General features: G+C 38.1%; 1 protein-coding gene across 2 annotated transcripts in view; it reads left to right on the plus strand.

The window, feature by feature from the left end:
* LONP2 (lon peptidase 2, peroxisomal) overlaps positions 1–26,996 on the plus strand; it is a 173,827-nt gene that overhangs the window by 138,080 nt on the left and 8,751 nt on the right. For both annotated transcript variants that reach the window (XM_077132347.1, XM_077132348.1), the window contains one exon: positions 7,195–7,337. In XM_077132347.1, coding sequence (XP_076988462.1) covers positions 7,195–7,337 — 143 coding nt within the window. The remainder of the gene's footprint in view (positions 1–7,194; positions 7,338–26,996) is intronic.

The following is a 26,996-nucleotide window of genomic DNA, read 5'->3' on the forward strand; positions in this document are numbered from 1 at the left end:
TTCTCATCTGCTGCCTTCATGCCAATAAACTCCTTTGGCCATGACCTGAATTGGACTCAAATAGGTTGATAATACCTTTAAGAGAACAACTTGGAAGTATCTCTGAACAGAGTAAACCAACTTAAAGAAATTTAGCTTACTCCCACTTTCAGACCAATTTTGTTTCTTTTCAGTTAAAAAAAAAGAGCTCTAGGACAGGCCACAGTGGCTCAGCAGGCAGAGTTCTCACCTGCTGTGCTGGAGACCCTGGTTTGATTCCCAGTGCCTGCCCATGCAGAAAAAAAAAAAAAAAAAAAAGAGCTCTAGCTTATTCTGGTCATTCTATTTTTCCATGCCCTTTCTTTCACTCTCTATTCAATGGTACTTTTTTAATTTTTAAGAATGGGCTTTGAAATCACTTGTAAAGGTAATTTTAATGGCTGGAATATATATGAGCTATAATAGAACTATATAGTAATAGCATAGGACAGAGTCTTGTCTTGATATCTTTTCCTTTTTTTCTTACATATATTTAATTTATTTGATTCCCAACAGTCAGTGTTAAGGCAATTAGGGAATTTAGGAAGATGTCTTAATATTCTGAAAAATTAAAATGATGATAACTCGTAATAGCTTTGCCTGGCTTTTCATATGTTTGTAACATATATTTGAAATTATGGTATTCAGCCATGGAAAAGTAGGGACTTAAAGTTTGTCTTTTTATGTCATGCTATAATGGTACTATAATTATTCCAGTTTTACTGTTTAGAAAACCAGATGAGAAGAGGTCAAGTAAAGTTGCTCCAGGCCAACTAAAAAACCAGAGCTAGGATTTGAGTCTATCGTTTACTGACCCATTTCAGACTATAACTTCTGTTAACATGTTAAACTACATCATTTCATTCATTTAACCTTGTTTCAAAAAAATGTCCTCACATTATTAAAAACACATTTGAAAAATATGTTTAGTGACTGTGTAGTATTTTATCATATGGATGTACCACAGTTTACTTAGCCATGTTCCTAATATTGCATATTTATATTGGATCTGGTTTTTGCTATTATCGTAATGCTGAAGTGAACAGCTTTGTGCATCAACTGTTGTCTGCAATTTTGGTTGTGTCCTTAAGGATAGATTCCTGCAAAAAATAATAATCACTGGGTTTGAAATAATGAATATTTGAAGATTTTCAATACATATTGACAAATTGCTTCCCTGGAACATTAACCAGTTTATATTCCCATAATCAGTAGGTTTGAAAAGATCGCTTTACTTTCTTTAGCATTGATTTTTGTAATTTCTTATATTTCTTTACTAAATATTTTGGTAAGCAGAAATAATGTCTTGCTTTTATAATTTACATTTCTTTTTGCTTCCTGGTGAAGCGATCCATTTTTTATATGAGTATTAATTTGTTAAGGACCACTGTTTAAGGGCATGAAAATAAAACTGCCTAATTCCTACAGGAAAGATTTGTAGGAAAGGGTCCATGTTGTGTTGGGAGGTGGGACATTTTCTGTTGTTTTTCTTTGTGCTGATCCCTTCTGTCCAAGGAGAACATTGCACTAGAGCTAAGTACTTGAAAGCTTACACATAGAGCTCAGAAGTTTCAGACAATCCTTGAATGGCATCTTTGTGAGATAGTATTTTGCTTGTTGTTGATTTGTTTTAATAAAGAATCAAAACTGTGTGTTTTAAAGTTTAAAATCTATTGAGTAAATGGAAATACTGGTGGTCAGTGAGAGGGAGGGTAAGGGGTATGGTAGTTGTGAGTTTTTTCTTTTTATTTCTTTTTCTGAAGTGATGCAAGTGTTCTAAAAAATGATAATGGTGATGAATGTACTACTATGTGATAATATTGTGAGCTATTGATTGTACACCATACATGAAATGTTGGTATGTTAAGAATGTTCATGTTTGTATGTTGTTTTGGTTTGATAATACAAAATAAATTAAATTCTTTTAAAAAGTGTTTGTTTTATGAAAATCCAGTGTTTCCTTACTCTCCCTTTGCATTATACAAGGTCACTGAATGGTTCTTAAGATCCAGGGCTTACTAGCAGTCAGTGAGAGGGAGGAGTAAGGGGTATAGTATGTGTGAGTTTTTTCTTTTTATTTCTTTTTTCTGGAGTGATGCAAATGTTGTAAGAAATGATCATGGTGATGAATATACAACTATGTGATGATATCATGAGCCACTGATTGTATACCATGTATGGAATGTTTGTATGTTAAGAGTTCTTGTGTTTGTATGCTGTTTATCAATAAAAATATTTTAAAAATAAAAAATAAAGAATCTAGGGCTTTCATGTCTCTTCTGATTAGCTGACACTATTTTTCTTTACTAGAGCTGTAGTTCTCTAGGCTTGTGTTCTAATGATGGACTACTTTGAAGTGCATATTAGTTCTGAGTTTATTGAATTTTTCATTAACACAGCTGCTATACCTTAAAACCTAGAGTAAATTAGCTTTTACTAATATATATATATTATATATAAGATATATTGATATATTGGCTTTAGAAATAACTCTCCCCACCCTCACCCCCTTGTGCTCAAAGCGCTGAATTCAGAACTACACTGGAAAAGGGATTGGATGTCCTAAACTATTGGCTATATAATTGTGGATTGGCTTTCACCCATCCAGCTTTACTTCCTCCAGTAATATGGAAACACAGGCTAGCAACAGTAATTGGATCTGAGAAAAGCTCCTCACAGAGCACCAGGCTAGGAAAACTGGCATCCTTATATGTGCATTGGCCAAAGCTTCAGAGTGCCACTACCTTGCATCTTGAGGGCACAGTAGCCTTAGACAGGTAGTGCTTTTCTTTCTGTGCATTAATTTTAATTAAGCAACACACCTGCTTTCTTTTCTGCTCAGAGAGCTACATATAGCTAAACTAATCATTTGAGAGCTTTCCTACCTTCCATCATCAATATTACTTGTAATACACTGCAGATAGAACAGCAGGCAGAAAATCTCTCACTGCCACAGGCTAATAAAATTGCAGGATTTTATGAAACAGCTAAATGCTATAAGAAGTTAGAAAAATCAGGGAAAACTTTCTAGAATCTGGTTGAGCCAGACCTTGAAAGATTACTTTGTTAGTCCTTGAAAATAATATTATAGAGGTGTGACTATGAGAATATATATATATAGAGAGAGAGAGAGAGAGACAAATGTATGATACAATATGTATATTACATTTTGCAGTCTAAAAAAGGATTTTTACTTTAATTCTCAAACAATCCTGCAGAGCTAGATAGTAAGAAATACTTACTGCTTTGCCTGGAGTCAAATAGCCAGTAAGTACAGAAACTGAACTGCTATGTGTCTGTTTTTTTCTCCTGTATCACTCATGATTCAGTCTTGAAGAGGAAACCAGTGAGCTCAGCAGAAGAGTAGACTAGGAGGCCTCCTAACCCTGAAAGTCACACCAAGGCAGCTAGTGTTGTTTTAGCAACGACCCAGTTTAAGATAACGACCTGTTATCTTAAAGGGCTAAAACAGTTCAATCCCAGATGTACTAATATTAGTAAATATATTCAGTTACCACTTTTGGAAGAAAAGGAGTAAATAAGGGAGGTAGTGAAAAAAATGTTTAACTTCAAGAGATATAAGAACTGGAAGAATCATAGCAAAACTAAAATAAATAGTAGATATTTTTATTTTATAGTAATATATGTACATATATGCTTTCAGAAGGAAGACAGTATTTAAAAACAGTTATAAAAAATATATTTTAAAGAGCTTCACTAACTAATATAAGAAGAAGAATCATAGCAAAACTAAAAGAAGCAAGGCTAGAATGAAAAGAAATAGAGCCAGACATCCCTCCCCCCCTTTTTTTTTTAACTTTTCCTCATTTTAGGCTTCTGAGCACAGATTATGTAATATTTTTCTTCTTTACTCAAATCAGTGGAAAGGGTGGTTTGATAGGTCAGTTGGCTTCTGCTCTCTGTATGAGTAGGCCCAAAACTAAAATGAATAAGCACTTTGACAACATATCAGCCAAATGAGGTTCTCAGGAGTATAAGGAGTTGATTATTGTAGGAATTTTAGCCCAGGTTTCTTATTCTCTTATCTTGGCACTGCCATTTATGTTTGTTTTTATTTAAAAATGTAACCTTGGAGTAGAGCTGTATGCTTACAAAGGAAGCATTGCTTATTGTGATTTTATCATTTCCATGTTCACATTGCCCACTATTGGAAAATGAGACACCTAACTGAATCCCGCAGTTCAAAGTAAGCAAGTATAGAGGGCACTGAAAAGTTAGTTCAAAGCCCTGAGCTATATTGATCTAACAGAGAATTGTACAAGATAATCGACTGCATTTGACCCTTCAGTGTTTGGCCTCTAAAGGCCATTAGATGAATACTGCCTGGCATTGGTTAAAAAGAAAATAGGCAAGGCTGCTACCCTCCCAGAACTTACACTTTATTGGAGGAACATAGATGATAAACTAGTAAAAGTAAATGAACACAGCGTAGAAGATGGCGGCTTAGTAAGACGCGCGGGTCTTAGTTCCTCCTCCAGAACAGCAACTAAAGAAACAGAAACAATATGAAACAGCTCCCGGAGCCATGACAGACACCAAAAAGACAGCGTACCCCATTCTGGAACGGCTGAATGGGCAGGGAGAATCCGCTGCGGTGAGATACCCGAGGGGCACGCGTTTTCCCGGCCGGGGCGGCTGGCGACTGGGGTCCCCTCCACGCACGTGGCTCCCCGGTCTGACTGGGAACGTTGGATAGCGGGGCCCTCCCGCCACGCTTGGTGTCTTGGGCCAGCTGGGCAATTTGGACCGGCACTCCCCCAAGCCGCGGCGGCCGGCGACCCGCACTCCACCCGCCGTTTCCCGGGCCGACTGTGAGATTCAGATTGGCAAGTTAAAGGAGCCACAGCACCTTTTACTGGTGGGACCCGCAGACCGACGAGCGCCACCTACTGGACAGGAAAAGAAAAACAGAGCCCAGAGATTTCACAGAAAAACCTTTCAACCAGCTGGGTCCCACACTCAGGGAAATCTGATCAAATGCTCAGACACCAGCAGAAAATAATGGATGACGCTCGGAAAATTGAAGATATGGCCCAGTCAAAGAAACAAAGCAGTAGTTCAAATGAGATACAGGAGCTGAGACAACTAATGCTGAATATATGAACAGAAATGGAAAACCTCTTCAAAAACCAAATCAATAAATTGAGGGAGGACATGAAGAAGACATGGGCTGAACAAAAAGAAGAAATAGAAAATCTGAAAAAACAAATCACAGAATTTATGGGAGTGAAGGACAAAAAAGAAAAAATGGAAAAAAACAATGGATACCTACAATGGTAGATCTAAAGAGACAGAAGCTACAATTAGTGAACTGGAGGATGGAACATCTGAATTCCAAAAAGAAACAGAAACTATAGGGAAAAGAATGGAAAAACTTGAGCAGGGGATCAGGGAACTCAAGGACAATATGAAGCGCACAAATATACGTGTTGTGGGTGTCCCAGAAGGAGAAGAGAAGGGAAAAGGAGGAGAAAAACTAATGGAAGAAATTATCAATGAAAATTTCCCAACTCTTATGAAAGACCTAAATTTACAGATCCAAGAAGTGCAGCGCACCCCAAAGAGAATAGACCCAAATAGGCATTCTCCAAGACACTTACTAGTTAGAATGTCAGAGGTCAAAGAGAAAGAGAGGATCTTGAAAGCAGCAAGAGAAAAACAATCTGTCACATACAAGGGAAACCCAATAAGACTATGTGTAGATTTCTCAGCAGAAACCATGGAAGCTAGAAGACAGTGGGATGATATATTTAAATTACTAAAAGAGAAAAACTGCCAACCAAGACTTCTATATCCAGCAAAATTGTCCTTCAAAAATGAAGGAGAAATTAAAACATTTATAGACAAAAAGTCACTGAGAGAATTTGTGACCAAGAGACCAGCTCTGCAAGAAATACTAAAGGGAGCACTAGAGTCAGATACGAAAAGACAGAAGAGAGAGGTATGGAGTAAAGTGTAGAAAGAAGGAAAATCAGATATGATATATATAATACAGAAGCCAAAATGGTAGAGGAAAATATTATCCAAACAGTAATAACACTAAAAGTTAATGGACTGAATTTCCCAATCAGAAGACATAGACTGGCAGAATGGATTATGACCCAGCAATACCACTGCTAGGTATCTACTCAAAGGACTTAAGGGCAAAGACACAGAGGGACATTTGCACACTAGTGTTTATAGCAGCATTATCTACAATTGCAAAGAGATGGAAACAGCCAAAATGTCCATCAACAGACGAGTGGCTAAACAAACTGTGGCGTATACCTACGATGGAATATTATGCAGCTTTAAGACAGACTAAACTTATGAAGCATGTAATAACATGGATGGACCTAGAGAACATTAAGCTGAGAGAGTCTAGCCAACAACTAAAGGACAAATACTGTATGGTCCCACTGATGTGAACCGACATTCGAGAATCAGCTTGGACTATATCATTGGTAACAGAGACCAGCAGGAGTTAGAAACAGGGTAAGATAATGGGTAATTGGAGCTGAAGGGATACAGACTGTGCAACAGGACTAGATACAAAAACTCAAAAATGGACAGCACAATAATACCTAAGTGTAATGTAACTAGGTTGGAACACTGAATGAAGCTGCACCTGAAATATGGTTTTTTGTTTGTTTGTTTGTGTGTTTGTATCTTTTGTTTTTGTTTTTTTCTTTTTCCTTTTTATATATATATATTATTAGTATTATTATTTTAATTCTCTTCTCTATATTAACATTCTATATCTTTTTCTGCTGTTTTGCTAGTTCTTTTCCTAAATCGATGCAAATGTACTAAGAAATGATGATCATACGTCTATGTGATGATACTAAGAATTACTGAGTGCATGTGTAGAATGGAATGATTTCTAAATGTTGTGTTAATTTCTTTTCTTTTTTTTGATTAATAAAAAAAAATTTTTTTTAAAAAAAAGTAAATGAACACAGTAATTGCAATATACCTATGCCCTCACAGAGTACTTGAAAATCTAGTTCTTCTGCCTGACTTCACATACATACAAGGTAAATTTCTGTGCCTCAGTAAAGGCATAAAAGGGAATAAACTATTGAAGTCCATTGGGCTTCTGTTTGGTATTTATTGTTAACAGACTTTCCTACCTGCAAAGCTCTTAGAATTTCTAAATAAATTTTCCTCTCTTAGGTTGCAGAGAACACATCTTAGAAGATGTAAAACCTGAATCTATCAATGACACTGCTGACTTAGCTCTCCCACCTGAAATGCCAATTTTGATTGATTTCCACGCTCTGAAAGACATCCTTGGGCCCCCAATGTATGAAATGGAGGTAATCATTCCAGTTTTTTGGATAGTCACCAGTTTACTATGGGGGTTATTTAATAGATTGGAGGAGAAATAGACTTGTGTATTTTGAGAGGCTGAATTTTGTCTTAAGATGGGAAACTTGTTTTCTGTATGGTATAACTTTCTAGTGCTTAATGTGATAATATGCCTATCACAGAACCAGACATCCTGACCATATCCTCTGCTAGAAAACTAGTTTGCTCTTACTCTCGACCATGCAATTCTAGTTTAAGAACCCTGTTCTAGTTTAAGAACCAGTTCTAGTTTAAGAATCAGTCTCAGTCCAGAGACATGGTTCCTTTTGTATATGCTTTAATTAGGAATTTTTTGTGCTAACAATGTTTTAATTTATAAGGCTGCTCAAAGTAGATACCATGAAATGGGTTGGCTTTAAACAATGAGGCCTTATTAGCTTACAGTTCGAGACACATGGTGGCATCTGCTGTTCTGTCTCTTTTCTTCCAGGTTTCATTGCTGTCAGCTTTTTGTTTCCATGTCTCTTGCTTTCTCCTTCTTCTTTCCCCTCTCTCTCCCCCTCTCCATTCTATTTATAAAGGAATCCAGTAAGAGGATTAAGGCCACCCTGAATGAGGTGGGTCACACCTTCTGGAGTAGCCCCATCAAATATTCTATTTACAGTGGGTCCACACCCACAGGAATGGATTAAGTTTAAGAACATGTCTTTCTGGGGTACACACAGCTTTAAGGGCTATGGGTTGGGGTTAGAGGGAGATGGGGAATAAATCTCATACAAAATGTCTGAGCATAGCTTTAGGGTAATCTTTTCCGGCCATTGCTGATGTAAACTCAGATGGCATTTTCAGGAATCTATCATTTCATTGTTAATAGTTCCTTTGGGGTTAAACCAGCATATAGGACTTGCCCTATTATTGTTCTCTCCCAACTGTACCTCACAGCAGAAGGTCTAGGATGCATGACTGGATTGAGGCAGCTGGGTGGAAACCAGTGTTTTAGTATGTGACTACTGAGGGCAAAAAATATGTATTTTATAAGATGCTTATACAGTCACTAGAAAAAGTTTGTATTATAGCTGAATTTAGCATCTTTCTTCAGAAGCTTTGCTGTCACCTCCTTATCAGTTTAATGGGAAAAAAATAGATTTTTCAGGAGATAAATCTGATAGATTGCATAATCTAACGTTTGAAATCATCTCTGGTGGACAACCTCAAGTTCTTACAACTGAGAAAGAGAAATAGTCCCCAAACCCTTCTTGTTTATATTTTTAAACTCTGAGTTGGTCATTAAAGCTAATGAGTTACAAAAGCTCTCAATTTCAAGAACTAGTGGTCTGATCTTAAACAATAGAATCAGAAGTATTATTTCAGTAATGTTAAATTTCAAGATATCATGGATTTAAATTTTGAAGTATTGAGAGAATATGAGCAAACTTTTCTGTTGCATATATTCTTTTCTACCAGCCATTTCTGCTGCTGTTTTGTTTGAAATGGCTCACTGACAGAAAGGAGACTGGCTTAGGTTTTTATTGTGGTTAAGGGGTGGGGCCAGTGAGGGTTCCCACCTGTGGCCAGATTGGCAACAACCAAGTAGGGTGCATTGAGGATTCTCACCAGGTTGTCCAGATGTGGAACAAAAAGGAAAAGAGAAGTGTGAGGTAACTATGAAAAGTTGTGATGTAGAACATGAGAAAATAGGGTCCAACTCCTCATTACATAATTTTACAGTAACCCAGCTGCTGACCACTGCTTGGTCTATTTCTTAACTGGGATGTTTTTCATTTCACGGTTATAGGAGTTCATAAAGAATATATTAAATATTCTGGATATTAAACCCTTATTAGAGATATGGTTTCCAAGGATTTTCTCCCATTCTGGAGGTTGTTCATTTTCTTGATGTACAAAAGTTTTTAATTTTGATAAGGTCCACATATCTATTTTTTTTTTCTCTTTGCTAGCACTTTTGGTATAAAGTCTAAGAATCCATTGCCTAATACAAATTCCTTAAGATATTTCCCTGTGTTTTCTTCCAGGAGTTTTTTATGGTTTTAGTTCTTATATTCAGTTCTTGATTATCAATTAAATTTTTTTTTTTTTTATATTTTTTTTTTTTAAAGGAAAGACAGAGAGAAGGAAGGAAGGATAGAAGGAAGGAAGGAAGGAAGAAAGGGAAACATCTTTAAACATTTTCTTGTTTTATTGTATTCTGTTTCTCCGTTTTTGTTACATGGGCTGGGGCCGGGAATCGAACCGAGGTCCTCCGGCATAGCAGGCAAGCACTTTGCCCGCTGAGCCACCGCGGCCCACCCCTCAATTAAATTTTTAATGCTATTCAATTCTGACTCCAATTACCCGAAGTTCAGCCAGACACAGTAGGTTAAGGGCAGTCCTCTTCAGGATTGCCCTTCAGGCACCAGCTACAAATTCAGAAATTCCCAGGCCACCCTCACTTCTGACCAACTGGCTATAATTTTACTGGTCCCCACCTTTCCTTCAGGTTCAATAGCTCACTACCATGACTCACAAAACTCAGGAAAGTGTTATACATACAATGATGGTTTTATTACAGCAAAAAAGGTTACAAATTAGAAGAAAACAAAAGAAGAGACCTTGCATGATGCAAGGTCTGGCATGTCTCACATGCAGAGCCTCTGTGTCCTCCCCACCATGTCATCAGAATACATCACCTCCCAGTATATCAATGTGTATTATCATGGAAGCTCACTTCAGCTTCAATGTCCAGAGATTTTTTTTTTTGGTTCCATATGTGGGTAGGATTGATTGATGGTTGAACTCAAACTACAGCCTCCCTCTGCTGCCCTGCGATCTTCGAGTTTGGACTGACACGATGTGTCTCAAAGTTCCAACCCTGAGTCATCTCATTAGCATAAATTTTCAGGTGTGCACTATGCTGCCCACTAGTACACACAAAAGATACTCCTATCTTAGGAAATTCCAAAGGTTTTGAGGTTATCTCCTAGGAACCAGGGACAAAGGCAAGCCAAATTCTTTATACTACAGCATGTTAGAATAGATCTAGTATCAGAGTGTTTGGAACAATTGTATCTTTTCCACACTTGAAATAGAAAATTTACTGTGTAGCCTGGAGTTTCTGTTTCTACCTACTCTGGTCTAATGTCCATCAGTCCCAATTACTTAACCACACACTGTGTCAGCTTTTCTATGTATGAATTGAGATTCATGGCACATTTCTTTATTGTCCATGAGAGCCTTTCACTGTGTTAGGAGTCATCTTCTATATTATTCACAGGGTTTAAAGAGATTAATTGAATGCAAATTCATATAAGGTGAATTAATAGAGCCAGTATTTAAATTCAGATTATTTGATTCCAGCTCCAGTATTCACTTTGTAAATACCCTGTCAGACCAAGTTAATTCCTGTCCTTTCCTGCTAAAAGAGTGGCAGTGATGTGTGGCAGTTAAAAACAAACAAACAAAAAAAGACATCTGTTCTAGATGAGACTTTTATTTATATTATTCTTAGCAACTATAGTGCTGTTTTTTGAATGGGATAGGTTGGGCTGGGCTTTTGGCCATTTTCATTTGTTTTATCTTTCAGTTATCAGGCACTACATAAGAACCCTTTACAAATGATATATCACTTAATTCTCAGACATGGTTTCTTTCCAGTAGCAGATAAAGAAATATGGTTAGAGATTTAGATAATTTGTGAGAACATACAACTTATGCCAGAATTGAGATTTGGTCTCAGATCTGACTGATTGCAAAGCTTGTGCTCTGTTTCACACATTTAAAAAGCATAACACAGGCACACTAAGCAAGTCCTTTGCTCTTTGCAAAGAATTTACAGTGGTCAGTTTTCTCTCTTCTTCTTTGTGCTATCCTAAGTAAAAAAAATCTAAAAAGAGTGTGTAATGGTTAGATTCTGGTGTCAACTTGGCCACGTGATTATGTTCTGTTGTCTGGTCAGGCAAGCACTGGCCTGACCATTACTGCAAGGATATTTCATGACTGGTTGATTAAATCATCAGTCAGTTGCTGGCATCTGTGGCCAGTTACATCTGCAATCAACTAAGGCATGTCCCCCCACAATGAGATAATCCAAATCAGTTGATGCTTTTTAAGGAGGAAGAGAGACTGTTTCAGTGCTTCTGTAGCCAGCGAGCCTTTCCTGTGACGTTCGTCTAGACCCTTTATCGGAGCTGCCAGCTTCACAGCCTGCCTTATGGATTTTGGACTCTTCCATTACCATATTTGCTTGAGACACCTTTATAAATCTCATATTTACAGATCTCTCTTGTTCTGTTTCTCTAGAGAACCCTGCATAACACAGAGAGATTATTTGGGGAATATTGGAATACATGTTGAGGTGTTCCAAGATGTTGTAAGATACTTTTTTTTGTATAAATGTCTATTTCCCATGGAAGTAAAAGCCTAGGGTCTGTCATTTCTTTTAGAAAGTGTTTCATTCACTTATTCAATAATTATGTATTAAGGACAAATACAGTTGTAAATAGGCAAAGTGATCTCTACCTTCATGGACCTTCACTGAGGAAACAAAGAATAAGCAAGTGAACATATAATTATAAATGGAGATTGTGTTGGTTTGAATCTGTTGTGTACCCCAGAAAAGCCAAGTTCCTTTGATCCTCATTCAGAATTGCTGAGTGGGATCTCTTTGATTGTTGCCATGGAGATGTGACCCACCCAGTTGTGGGTAGTTGTAGTAACTTTTCATTAGATGGCATCCATGGGCATATGTGTCCACCCATTCAAAAGTGAGGTTGTTTACTGGAGCCCTTTAAGAGGGAACCATTTTGGAAAAAGCTTTATAGCCAGCAGAGCCAGTAGAGCCCACACAGCTTGAGATTTTTGGAGATGCAGAAAGAGAACACCCCTGGGGAATCCTTATGAAATGAGAAGCCAGGAGAGAAAGCTAGCAGGCATCACCATGTGCCTTTCCAGCTGACAGAGGTGTTCTGGACCCATCAGCCTTTCTTGAATTGAAGTGTCTTTCCCTGGATGCCTTAGATTGGACATTTTCATGACCTTAGAACTGTAAACTTGCAACTTAATAAATTCTCCTTTTTAAAAACTGCTCCATTTCTGATATATTGTGTTCTGGCAGCTTACAAACTGAAATAGAGATTGATGCTGTAAAGAAAAACATAGTTGTATTGACATAGGGAATAACTGCCCTAGACATCTGAGATTTTAGAAGTAGACTTTACAGGCAGGCATGGAGTACATATGGAAAATGAAGGGAACAGGGTAATCAAAAGTGAGTCACAAGTTTCTGGCTAAAAAGGCAGGGGGGTTGGTTGGTAGTTACGTTTACTGAGATCGTTAAGACTGGTGGAGGAAAGGGCATTTTGCAGGGAGGGAGGGTGTATTGCAAAAAAGAATTGTAAGTTTTGGTTTGTGCATATTAAGTTTGAAGTATCTGTGAGGCATCTAAGTGGAGACCATTGGACATGCAGGTCTGCTATTCAGTGGAGAGATCCAAGAATGGGATATAAATTATAGAGTTATCAGAACTCTAAAATATTTAAAGGAAATTTAAAGCCTAAAAGATCACCCATAAACAAAGTATTCACAGAAAAGATCAGGTAGCCTGGGCTTAAGCTCTAAAGAATACAAACATTTAGAGGTCAGGTGCAGAGGAATGAGAACCATCAAAAAAGACAGAAAAATAGAGACTAAGAAGAGCAAGCATCCAGGTAAAAAGAAAACAAGGATGTTGTGCTGCTATGAAAACAAGAGGATGCTTCAAGAAGGAGGTAACATCAAAATGTATTTACCGGGTGGGCCACGGTGGCTCAGCACGCAAGAATGCTTCCCTGCCATGCCAGAGGACCCAGATTCAATTACCGGTGCCTGCCCATGTGAAAAAAAAAATGTATCTACCGTTGTTGAGAAGGAAGATAAAAGTCAGAAAAATGGGTTTTGGATTTGACAGCATCGAAGCTGGTGGGCTTGAAAGACTGGTTTCACAAGGAGTGGTAGGGAATGGTAGCTTTTTGGAGTGTGTTAAAGAGGAATGGGCCCTCCTCTTCCCCTTTCTCCGCCGGCACTCCCGCCGCCATCTAGCCCTCCTCTTCCTCTTTCTCCGCCGGTGGCGCTCCTGCCGCCATCTACCCCTCCTCTTCCCCCTTCTCCGCCGGCGCTCCCGCCGCCATCTAGCCCTCTTCTTCCTCTTTCTCCGCCAGCGGCACTCCCACCGCCATCTAGCCCTCCTCTTCCCCCTTCTCCGCCGGCACTCCCGCCGCCATCTAGCCCTCCTCTTCCCCCTTCTCCGCCAGTGCTACCGCCGCCATCTAGCCCTCCTCTTCCTCTTTCTCTGCCAGCGGCGCTCCTGCCGCCATCTAGCCCTCCTCTCCCCCTTCTCCGCCGGCGCTCCCGCCGCCATCTAGCCCTCCTTTTCCTCTTTCTCCGCCGGCGGCGCTCCTCTAGCCCTCCTCTTCCTCTTTCTCCGCCAGCGCACCCACCGCCATCTTGCCCTTCTCTTTCCCCTTCTGCTCCGGCGGCGCTCCATCCGCCATCTTATCCTTCCCTTTCTCCTCCTACTCCAGCGGCTCTCCAACCACCACCGTGCCCTCTTCCGCCTTCACCGGCTCCTCCGCCACTGTCCTTGACAGCCTTGCCATCCTCACCTTTCCTCCTCCAGAACAGCTACTAGGGGAGTAGAAACGATACAGAACAGCTCCCAGGCCATGACAAAAAGACAGCGTACCCCATCCTGGAACGGCTGACTGGCTGGGAGAACCCACTCCGGTGAGATCGCCGAGGGGCGCAGGCTTCCCCGGGCGGGGCGGCAAGCAGCCGGAGTCCCTCCCCTCCTCCTTCCCGGGCCAGCTGGCAGAATTGGACAGGCGGTCCCCTCAAGCTGCGGCGGCTGGCGCCCCCGCCACACGCAGGCCCCCGGACCAACTGAGAGAATTGGATCGGAAATCCCCAGGCCGCGGAGAACAGTGACCAGGGGGGTCCCTTCCAAACACGTGACTCCCCAGTCCGGCTGGGAACGGTGCACTCTCCCGGGCCGCGGCAGCTGGTGCCCTTCCTCCACGCTTGGCACCCTGGGCCGACTAGGAAATTTGGACGGGCGCTCTCCCGGGCTACAGCGGCCGGCAACCCTCCCCGCGTTCAGACCCACGGGCCGGCTGGCACTCTTCCAAGCCGCTTCGACTGGCGAACCTCCCCCACGGCAACAGTTTTCCAAAGTTAAAGGACCCATAGCACCTTTTACTGGTGGGACCTGCAGACAAACATGTGCCACGAGCGCCACCTACTTGGCAGGATAAGAAAAACAGAACCCAGAGATTTCACAGCAAAATCTTTCAACCTGTTGGGTCCAACACCCAGGGAAATCTGACTAAATGCCCAGACGCCAGCAGAAGATAATGGATCAAGCTCAGAAAATTGAAAATATGCCCCAGTCAAAGGAACAAACCAATAGTTCAAATGAGATACAGGAGCTGAGACAACTAATGCTGAATATACGAACAGAAATGGAAAACCTCTTCAAAAACGAAATCAATAAATTGAGGGAGGACATGAAGAAGACATGGGCTGAACAAAAAGAAGAAATGGAAAAACTGAAAAAACAAATCACAGAACTTATGGAAGTGAAGGATAAAGTAGAAAAGATGGGAAAAACAATGGATACCTACAATGATAGATTTAAAGAGACAGAAGATAGAATTAGTGATTTGGAGGATGGAACATCTGAATTCCAAAAAGAAACAGAAATTATTGGGAAAAGAATGGAAAAATTTGAACAGGGTATCAGGGAACTCAAGGACAATATGAAGCGCACAAATATACGTGTTGTGGGTGTCCCAGAAGGAGAAGAGAAGGGAAAAGGAGGAGAAAAACTAATGGAAGAAATTATCACTGAAAATTTCCCAACTCTTATGAAAGACCTAAAATTACAGATCCAAGAAGTGCAGCGCACCCCAAAGAGATTAGACCCAAATAGGCGTTCTCCAAGACACTTACTAGTTAGAATGTCAGAGGTCAAAGAGAAAGAGAGGATCTTGAAAGCAGCAAGAGAAAAACAATCCATCACATACAAGGGAAACCCAATAAGACTATGTGTAGATTTCTCAGCAGAAACCATGGAGGCTAGAAGACAGTGGGATGATATATTTAAATTACTAAAAGAGAAAAACTACCAACCAAGACTCCTATATCCAGCAAAATTGTCCTTCAAAAATGAGGGAGAAATTAAAACATTCTCAGACAAAAAGACACTGAGAGAATTTGTGACCAAGAGACCAACTCTGTAAGAAATACTAAAGGGAGCACTAGAGTCAGATACAAAAAGAAGAGAGAGGTATGGAGAAGAGTGTAGAAAGAAGGAAAATCAGATATGATATATATAATAAAAAAGGCAAAATGTTAGAGGAAAATATTATCCAAACAGTAATAACACTAAATGTTAATGGACTGAATTCCCCAATCAAAAGACATAGATTGGCAGAATGGATTAAAAAACAGGATCCTTCTATATGCTGTCTACAGGAAACACATCTTAGACCCAAAGATAAACATAGGTTGAAAGTGAAAGGTTGGGAAAAGATATTTCATGCAAATAACAACCAGAAAAGAGCAGGAGTGGCTATACTAATATTCAACAAATTAGACTTCAAATGTAAAACAGTTAAAAGAGACAAAGAAGGACACTATATACTAATAAAAGGAACAATTAAACAAGAAGACATAACAATCATAAATATTTACGCACCGAACCAGAATGCCCCAAAATATGTGAGGAATACACTGCAAACACTGAAAAGGGAAATAGACTCATATATCATAATAGTTGGAGACTTCAATTCCCCACTCTCATCAATGGACAGAACAACTAGACAGAGGATCAATAAAGAAATAGAGAACCTGAATATTACTAGAAATGAGCTAGACTTAACAGACATTTATAGGACATTACATCCCACAACAGCAGGATACACCTTTTTCTCAAGTGCTCATGGATCATTCTCAAAGATAGACCATATGCTGGGTCACAAAGCAAGTCTTAACAAATTTAAAAAGATTGAAATCATACACAACACTTTCTCGGATCATAAAGGAATGAAGTTGGAAATCAATAATAGGTGGAGTGCCAGAAAATTCACAAATACGTGGAGGCTCAACAACACACTCTTAAACAACGAGTGGGTCAAAGAAGAAATTGCAAGAGAAATTAGTAAATACCTCGAGGCGAATGAAAATGAAAACACAACATATCAAAACTTATGGGACGCAGCAAAGGCAGTGCTAAGAGGGAAATTTATTACCTAAATGCCTATATCAGAAAAGAAGAAAAGGCAAAAATGCAGGAATTAACTGTTCAATTGGAAGAACTGGAGAAAGAACAGCAAACTAATCCCAAAGCAAGCAAAAGGAAAGAAATAACAAAGATTAGAGCAGAAATAAATGAAATTGAAAACATGAAAACAATAGAGAAAATCAATAAGACCAAAAGTTGGTTCTATGAGAAAATCAATAAGATTGATGGGCCTTTAGCAAGATTGACAAAAAGAAGAAGAGAGAGGATGCAAATAAATAAGATCAGAAATGGAAGAGGAGACATAACTACTGACCTCACAGAAACAAAGGAGGTAATAACAGGATACTATGAACAACTTTACGCTAATAAATACAACAATTTAGATGAAATGGACGGGTTCCTGGAAAGACATGAACAACCAACTTTGACTCAAGAAGAAATAGATGACCTCAACAAACCAATCACAAGTAAAGAAATTGAATCAGTCATTCAAAAGCTTCCTAAAAAGAAAAGTCCAGGACCAGACGGCTTCACATGTGAATTCTATCAAACATTCCAGAAAGAATTAGTACCAACTCTTCTCAAACTCTTCAAAAAAATCAAAGTGGAGGGAAAACTACCTAATTCATTCTATGAAGCCAACATCACCCTCATACCAAAACCAGGCAAAGATATTACAAAAAAAGAAAACTATAGACCAATCTCTCTAATGAATATAGATGCAAAAATCCTCAGTAAAATTCTAGCAAATCGTATCCAACAGCACATTAAAAGAATTATACATCATGACCAAGTAGGATTCATCCCAGGTATGCAAGGATGGTTCAACATAAGAAAATCAATTAATGTAATACACCATATCAACAAACCAAAGCAGAAAAATCACATGATCATCTCAATTGATGCAGAGAAGGCATTTGACAAGATTCAACATCCTTTCCTGTTGAAAACACTTCAAAGGATAGGAATACAAGGGAACTTCCTTAAAATGATAGAGGGAATATATGAAAAACCCACAGCTAATATCATCCTCAATGGGGAAAAGTTGAAAACTTTCCCCCTAAGATCAGGAACAAGACAAGGATGTCCACTATCACCACTATTATTCAACATTGTGTTGGAGGTTCTAGCCAGAGCAATTAGACAAGAAAAAGAAATACAAGGCATCAAAATTGGAAAGGAAGAAGTAAAACTATCACTGTTTGCAGACGATATGATACTATACGTCGAAAACCTGGAAAAATCCACAACAAAACTACTAGAGCTAATAAATGAGTACAGCAAAGTAGCAGGTTACAAGATCAACATTCAAAAATCTGTAGCATTTCTATACACTAGCAATGAACGAGCGGAGGGGGAAATCAAGAAACGAATCCCATTTACAATTGCAACTAAAAGAATAAAATACCTAGGAATAAATTTAACTAAAGAGACAAAAAACCTATATAAAGAAAACTACAAAAAACTGCTAAAAGAAATCACAGAAGACCTAAATAGATGGAAGGGCATACCATGTTCATGGATTAGAAGACTAAATATAGTTAAGATGTCAATCCTACCTAAATTGATTTACAGATTCAATGCAATACCAATCAAAATCCCAACAACTTATTTTTCAGAAATAGAAAAACCAATAAGCAAATTTATCTGGAAGGGCAGGGTGCCCCGAATTGCTAAAAACATCTTGAGGGAAAAAAATGAAACTGGATGTCTCGCGCTGCCTGACTTTAAGGCATATTATGAAGCCACAGTGGTCAAAACAGCATGGTATTGGCATAAAAATAGATATATCGACCAATGGAATCGAATAGAGTGCTCAGATATAGACCCTCTCATCTATGGACATTTGATCTTTGATAAGGCAGTCAAGCCAACTCACCTGGGACAGAACAGTCTCTTCAATAAATGGTGCCTAGAGAACTGGATATCCATATGCAAAAGAATGAAAGAAGACCCATATCTCACACCCTATACAAAAGTTAACTCAAAATGGATCAAAGATCTAAACATTAGGTCTAAGACCATAAAACAGTTAGAGGAAAATGTTGGGAGATATCTTATGAAACTTACAATTGGAGGCGGTTTTATGGACCTTAAACCTAAAGCAAGAGCACTGAAGAAGGAAATAAATAAATGGGAACTCCTCAAAATTAAGCACTTTTGTGCATCAAAGAACTTCATCAAGAAAGTAGAAAGACAGCCTACACAATGGGAGACAATATTTGGAAATGACATATCAGATAAAGGTCTAGTATCCAGAATTTATAAAGAGATTGTTCAACTCAACAACAAAAAGACAGCCAATCCAATTACAAAATGGGAAAAAGACTTGAACAGACACCTACCAGAAGAGGAAATACAAATGGCCAAAAGGCACATGAAGAGATGCTCAATGTCCCTGACCATTAGAGAAATGAAAATCAAAACCACAATGAGATATCATCTCACACCCACCAGAATGGCCATTATCAGCAAAACAGAAAATGACAAGTGCTGGAGAGGATGCGGAGAAAGAGGCACACTTATCCACTGTTGGTGGGAATGTCAAATGGTGCAACCACTGTGGAAGGCAGTTTGGCGGTTCCTCAAAAAGCTGAATATAGAATTGCCATATGACCCAGCAATACCATTGCTGGGTATCTACTCAAAGGACTTAAGGGCAAAGACACAAATGGGCATTTGCACACCAGTGTTTATAGCAGTGTTATTTACAATTGCAAAGAGATGGAAACAGCCAAAATGTCCATCAACAGACGAGTGGATAAACAAACTGTGGCGTATACCTACGATGGAATATTATGCAGCTTTAAGACAGACTAAACTTATGAAGCATGTAATAACATGGATGGACCTAGAGAACATTATGCTGAGTGAGTCTAGCCAAAAACTAAAGGACAAATACTGTATGGTCCCACTGATGTGAACCGACATTCGAGGTAACAGAGTCCAGCAGGAGTTAGAAACAGGGTAATATAATGGGTAATTGGAGCTGAAGGGATACAGACTGTGCAACAGGACTAGATACAAAAACTCAAAACTGGACAGCACAATAATACCTAATTGTAAAATAATCATGTTAAAACACTGAATGAAGCTGCATCTTAGCTATAGGGATATTTTGTTGTTTGTTTGTTTTTTTTACTATTATTATTACTTTTATTATTTTCTCTCTATTAACATTCTATATCTTTTTCTGTTGTGTTGCTAGTTCTTCTAAACCGATGCAAATGTACTAAGAAACGATGATCATGCATCTATGTGATGATGTTAAGAATTACTGATTGCATATGTAGAATGGTATGATTTCTAAATGTTGGGTTAATTTTTTTTTCCGTTAATTAATAAAAGAAAAAAAAAGTTATACATACCAAAAAAAAAAAAAAAAAAGAGGAATGGGAGATGAGGCAATAAAATTCGTGTATAGGTGACTATTTCTAGAAGTTTAGGTGTGAATGACTGCAGAAAAATGAAGTTGCTAGAAGGGATGTTGGGATAGGATGGGATCCAGAACACAAGTGAAGGAAGTGGCCCATGATAGGAGAAAGGAATACTCTTTGCAGGATATGATAAAGAAAGTGGCAAGAATAGTGAGTTATTTGCAAGGAAAAGATTACATGGTACAATAAATATATGTTATCTGTGCCCAAAACAGAAATGAAATGAAATTAGAATGGAGCTGTTATAAATGAGAAAGTGGTGGGATTGATCACTGTAAGTACAAATGAACCAGAAGTATAAGAAAATGATGGACAGGGAAAAAATGCTTAAAAAACAGATTTCCTAGGTAGTATGGTTGCTATTACTGATAAGGACCTGGAAGAAAGTGGCTTAGTTAAGGTGAGGAAACAGTTGTTAAACTTAAAGAGGTGTTAAGAGAACTGAGAAGCCAGGTTGTGGGTGGACATCCATGTATTCATTGAATACACCAAGGGTGCTAACAGGAGTTAGAATGATAAGGAAGGAGAAGAGTTTTTCAATGTAAAAGATAGTGAGTAAAGAATGAAGATGGTAAAGTCAGCTACCATAAGCTTCTGAGAAGCAGGGGTTTAATAGAAAGGAGAAAAAGTAAGATTGGTGTTCTAGTTTGCTAGTTGCCAGAATGCAATATACCAGAAACAGAATGGCTTTTTAAAGGAGGAACTGAATAAGTTGCTAGCTTGCAGTTCTAAAGCCATGGAAAAGTTCAAATTAAAGCAAGTCTATAAAGATGTCCAAAATAAGGCACCAACAAGAGGTTACCTTCATGCAAGAAAGGCCGATGAAGTTCAGGATTTCTCTCTCAAATGGAAAGGCATGTGGCAAACATGGCAACATCTGCTAGCTTTCTCTCTGGGCTTCTTACTTCTTGAAGCTCCCCTGGGGATGTATTCCTTCTTCATCTCCAAAACTCTCTGGCTGCATGGGCTCTGTGATTCTCATGACTCTGAGGCTTTCTCTCCAAAATGTTTCCTCTTTTAAAGGATTCCAGTAAACTAATTAAGACCCATCTGGAATGGGTGGAGTCACATCTCCCTCTAATTAATACCCACAACTGGGTGAGCCACATCTCTGTGGAGATAATCTAATTAAGTCTCCAACCTAGAGTGTTGAATAAGGATAAAAAGAAATGGCTGCCTCCACAAGATGGAATTAGGACTAAAACATGGCTTTTCTAGGGTACATTATCCTTTCAAACCTGCACAATTGGAAAGCAGCAAGGAGGTCTCACTGTAGACAATAAGCCACTTATCCAGTCTCCTTGAATTTGATGTCTTCCTCTGATACATGGGGGTAGTTATATGAATCTTATTAATTATTAGACTCTGGTGAGTCGACGCACATAAAACAGCCACCATACTCCATATAAAAAAAAAAAGAGACCTATCTCCAACCACCAAAAAATACCTACTGTTTTTGTAATCCTAATTTTATATGTATATTTGATAACTTTATACCCATCCTTTACTGTTCTTTACTTTCATTGAAGATGATTTTACAAAAATATGTTGATACCAAAAAAATGTTACTGACCTGGCTAACTGGTAGTGAGGAAGGAAGGCGAGAAAGCATACTTATTAGTGAGTTTTATCCCTTTAAAATTCTCTATAAACAGGTGGGAAAATGGGTCATAGGCACTAAATGTAGATTTCAAATTTGGTAACAGAGAAGGACAAAGGAATCAAATCACAGCTGTTAATCACATCTGAATTGGTCAAACAATTATGATATTGCCATTAATAATGGTAAATTTGATAGTGATTATATTACTTTTGTTGATTACAGGGACATCAAATAACACATCCTAGCTGACCACTCTTGCAGTTTAGAAAAAAAAAAGCCAACAAAAAGAGTTAGTTCCTACTTATCTCTGAAGGGGAGCAATCTTTTCTTTAAGTCTTAAACTTACAAACTCATAGATTCCAATTGTAATGACAGATTAGAAAAATAAGGTCTAGTCTTTCCAGAATAAATTTAATTTTCAGTTTCGGCGAGCTAGACATCCAACCCACAAGCATCTATATGCTGTCTAGCCTGCTAACCCCAAGACTGTATCATTTGATTATTCCTGGCTCCATGTTTTTAGATGGCCCCACCTTATATTCAAGAATTGGCTTCTGATATTGATGTAGAAAAAAACCTTTATCTAAAAGTGGCTGGCCTTAAAAGAAAAAGGGAGAGAAAAGAGGATAAATGTGCAGTTTTTAAGAACCATCCTGAATAGAATATATCCAAAGGTAAATTCCAGGAAATTCCATCATCATGCTTCTCTTTTAAGTAAACACAGTCAGCTTTTAGAAATGGACAAAGAATATAAACACTAACTAAATGCCCAAAATAATTATGGTAGAAAATTAGTTCTCCATCCTGCTCCATTTAACATGCTGTGCCAAAGCCTGGCTTCATGCTGCATGCCCCTGTTTTTGTTTTTGTTTTTTAATTAGAAAAATTATAAGTTTACAGAAAAATGATGGATAAAATAGTTTCCTTACTACCCTATTACTAGTACGTTGCACTAGTGTGATACATTTGGTACAATTCATGAAAGAACATTCTTACAATTCTACTAATAACTATAATCTATCATTTAGAATCATCACTGTGTTGTGAATGGGTTTGTTTTTAATTTTTATTCTAGTGACATATATAACCTAAAATTTCCCTTTAATCACGTTCGAAAATATAATTCAGTGCTGTTAGTTCCATTCACAATGTTGTGCTACCATCACCACCTCCCATTGCCACAACTTTATGATCAACCCAAATAGAAACTGTACATTTTGGTATTAACTTCCTATTCCCTACCCTCACTGTCCCCTTGTAACCTGTATTCTAGATTCTGACTCTTTGAGTTTGCTTATTTTGATTTATTCGTATCAGCGAAGTCATACAACATTTGTCCTTTTGTGTCTGGCTTATTTCACTCAACCTGATGTCTTCAAGGTTCATCCATGTTGATATGTGAAATATGTATATTTCAGAACTTCTTTGCTTTTTACAGCTGAATAATATTCTATTTTCTGTATATGCCATATTTTACTTACCCATTCATTGGTTGATGGACATTTGGGTTGCTTCCATCTTTTAGTAACTGTGAATAATGCCACTATGAACATTGGTGTACAAATATCTATTCTAGGCCCTGCTTTCAAATATTTTGGATATACATCTAGTAGTAGGACTACAGCACATGGCCCCTGTTTAAAACAACATTGATGCCACACCCTCAGTCTGGCCCAGTGCCTCATTATGAATTAGTTATACCCCCAAAAGACCCTGTTGAAAAGATCTGAAAGCATCTGTTTCTCAGCAGTGAGTCATACCAGCCTGGCCTATTTAATACTGCTTTAAAAGATACAGTGGTAGACCCTAGCACTTCTCCAAGCTAAACAGAATTTGACTTTCTCTTTTCTAAACACTACTGAAACAAATCTACAGTTAGAAAAATCAGAGATTCCTGAATTCAAGGTTTAAGATCTCAGTACAAAGGTGAAAACCCTGACAGTAGCATAAAAAGTGCTATGTGAGCTATGAAAGAAATCAATTTATGGTGTAGAGTGAATACCACAGCAATCTTAACAGCTCAGGTTGTGCATCTAGCATAGTATCACTCTTGCTCCTGGAAAGATACCCCTGAAAATTATTCTCTGTTATGATGGCCTCCTGGCTCTTCTCTGGCCAGCAAACACCTACTTACTTTTAAGACTCCACTCAGATTCAGCCTTTCCTGTGACACCTGTCCCAGCTCCCCAGACAGGTACCCTTGCTTCTTCAGATCTCCCTGTAGATAAAAGCATGTTGTGTAAATACATTGTTGTTATACTCCCTGTGCTGGAGTATAATTTCCTCTTTATGTGTCCAGTGTCCTTTAGCAGTCTGTCAGTTCTAAAAGGTACTCATTTTTATATCCTATAATTTATAATGGAGCCTGGCTCAGGACACTTGGTAAAGGACTGTTGAATACATGTAGAAAACTCTTGATCCCTCTGATTGGTCTACAGTACTAAATAACAAGGTAACAAACCATGAATGTTAGTCTGAGCTTGGAATGGTCAATAAGAATTTTCTATATTCACTATTTAAATCAAATATCACTTTTATTACTTTTTACTTAAGAGGGAAGGCCAGTGTGAAATTGGCAATCATTAGATACTCAAATGCTTCTTAAACACCAATATCATTGAACTGTACAGGATGTGAAGTGTATAGGATGTAACCACATTTTATATTTGCACAGAACAATCTGTATTTTGTAGCATTCCTTAATAAGTGACTCAACACAGTAATTTCAAAACTCAATAATTTCAGTACTTTCTTCTATCAGCTTCTTACTTCCATTACTGGTTTGTGGACTCATCATTTATATTTAGCCAAGAAAGGCCTAGACTTGAAACTTTAATTGTTTTTCCTACCACATGCTACCTGCAATGTGGTGAACTCAAGATATTCATATGAATATTCATATAAATATTCATGTTCATATGAATACCTTGAGTTCATTTTTAGGTGGTGAATGGGCCTTTTAAAAAATATTATTAAAATTTGCCATTTTAAGGGTAGATATTGAGTAATTAGAGCTGAAGGGATGCAGATTGTGCAACAGGACTGATTGTAAAAATTCAAAAATGAATAGTACAATACTACCTAACAGTAATACAATAATGTTAATACACTGAATGAAGCTGAATGTGAGAATGATAGAGGAAGGAGGGCTGGGGGCACAAATGAAATCAGAAGGAAAGATAGATAATAAAGACTGAGATGGTATAATCTAGGAATGCCTAGAGTATACAATGATAGTGACTAAATGTACAAATTTAAAAATGATTTTGCATGAGGAAGAACAAAGGAATGTCGGTATTGCAGGCTGTTGAAAATAGATGTAATTCATTTTCTAAAACTTTAACTTATGTGTGAGACTAAAGCAAAAAGTGTTTATTTGGTACAAAATTTATATTTTGACTAGTGCATTTCCTAATATAACTAATGTGGACAATTTAATTGAACACCATAAGTACATGGAACCTTGAGTAGGACATGAGATTTTGTAGGTTTGTCCAGAGTGATGCCCCAATAAATCCCAGAGTGATCTGAACGGTGAAGGAAAAAGTATTTGCATAGTCGCCTTAGGGGAATGGTAAGAAAGGGGGAAAATTCAACTTCCACATGTGGAGAACTCCTGATATTCTCACAAGCGGTGGGGACAACCTAAGCAATAGGCTGAACCCTCAATCTTGGGGGTTGTTCGTATAAAATTTATCCCCACAAAGGATAGGCTAAGCCTACTTAAAAATTAAGCCTAAGAGTCACCCCCAGAGAACCTCTTTTGTTGGTCAGATGTAGCCTCTCTCTCTCAGCCACACAATCAGCAAACTCACTGCTCTTTCCTTCTCTACGTGGGACATGACTTCCAGGGGTGTAAACCTTCCTGACGTGGGACAGATAACCTAGAATGAGCTGGGATTCAGCATCAAGGGATTGAGAAAACCTTCTCAACCAAAAGGGAGGAGAAATGAGACAAAGTGTCAATGGCGGAGAGATTTCAGAGTCTAAAGGTTATCCTGGAGCTTATTCTTATGCATTATATAGATACCATCTTTTTAGTTAAAGTATAATAGAGAGGCTGGAGGGAAGTGCCTGAAAATATAGAACTATGTTCCAGTAGCCATGTTTCTTGAAGATGATTGTATAATGATACAGCTTTCGCAGTGTGACTGTGTGATTGTGAAAACCTTGTGTCTGATGCTCTTTTTATCTATGGAATGGACAAATGAGTAAAACATATGGATTAAAAATAAATAAATAATAGGGGGAACAAATGTTAAAATAAATTTAGTAGATTAAAATGCTAGTGATCAATGAAAGGGAGTGGTAAGGAGTATAGAAAAAAATAGGGAAACAAGGGTTAAATTACATTGGGTGGATGGAAATACAAGCAGTCAGTGAGAGGGAGGGGTAAGGGGTATGGTATGTATGAGTTTTTTTCTTTTTATTTCTTTTTCTGAATTTATACACATGTTCTAAGAAATGATCATGGTGGGCGGGCCGCGGTGGCTCAGCGGGCAAGAGTGCTTGCCTGCCATGCCGGAGGACCCCGGTTCGATTCCCGGCCCCAGCCCATGTAAAAAACAAACAAACAAACAAAATATAATAAAATAAGAAAATGTTTAAAGATGTTTCCCTTTCTTCCTCCCTTCCATCCTTCCTTCCTTCTCTGTCTTTCTTTAAAAAAAAAAAAAAAGAAATGATCATGGTGACGAATATACAACTATGTGATGATATTGTGAAATACTGATTATATACCAAGAATGGAATGATCATATGATAAGAATGTTCGTGTTTGTATGTTGTTATGTTTAAAAAAAATTTTTTTTAATTTTTAATTTGCCATTTTAACCATTTTTTAGCATATAATTCAGTGGTATTAATTATATTTACAATGTTGTATAACCATCAGCTCCATCCATTTCCAAAATTTTTTCATCACTCCAAACAGAAACTCAATACCCATTAAACATTAATTCCCTATTCCCTCTCCCTTTTTGCACCCCTGGCAACCTGTAATCCACTTTCTGTCTCCGAATTTGCATATTCTAGTTATTTCACATTATGTGAAATCATACAATATCTGTCCTTATGTATCTTGCTACAAGGTTGGGTTGATTTTAAGCTGTGCATACCCCCAGAAAAACATGTTCTTAAATTTAATCCATTCCTGTGGTGTGTACCCATTGTAAGTACAACCTTTGGGTGAAGTTACTTCATTTAAGATATGGCCCACCTCAGTCAAGATGGGTCTTTATCCAATTACTGGAGTCTTTTGTAAGTGGAATGAAACTCAGAAAGAGGGGAAGGAACAGGAAATAAGCTCAAATCAACAAAACCCAGAATAGAACAGAAAGGCCAGGAGAGACCA

The sequence above is a fragment of the Tamandua tetradactyla genome, chromosome 16 (assembly GCF_023851605.1).
Source record: "Tamandua tetradactyla isolate mTamTet1 chromosome 16, mTamTet1.pri, whole genome shotgun sequence".
Taxonomy (NCBI): Eukaryota; Metazoa; Chordata; class Mammalia; order Pilosa; family Myrmecophagidae; genus Tamandua; species Tamandua tetradactyla.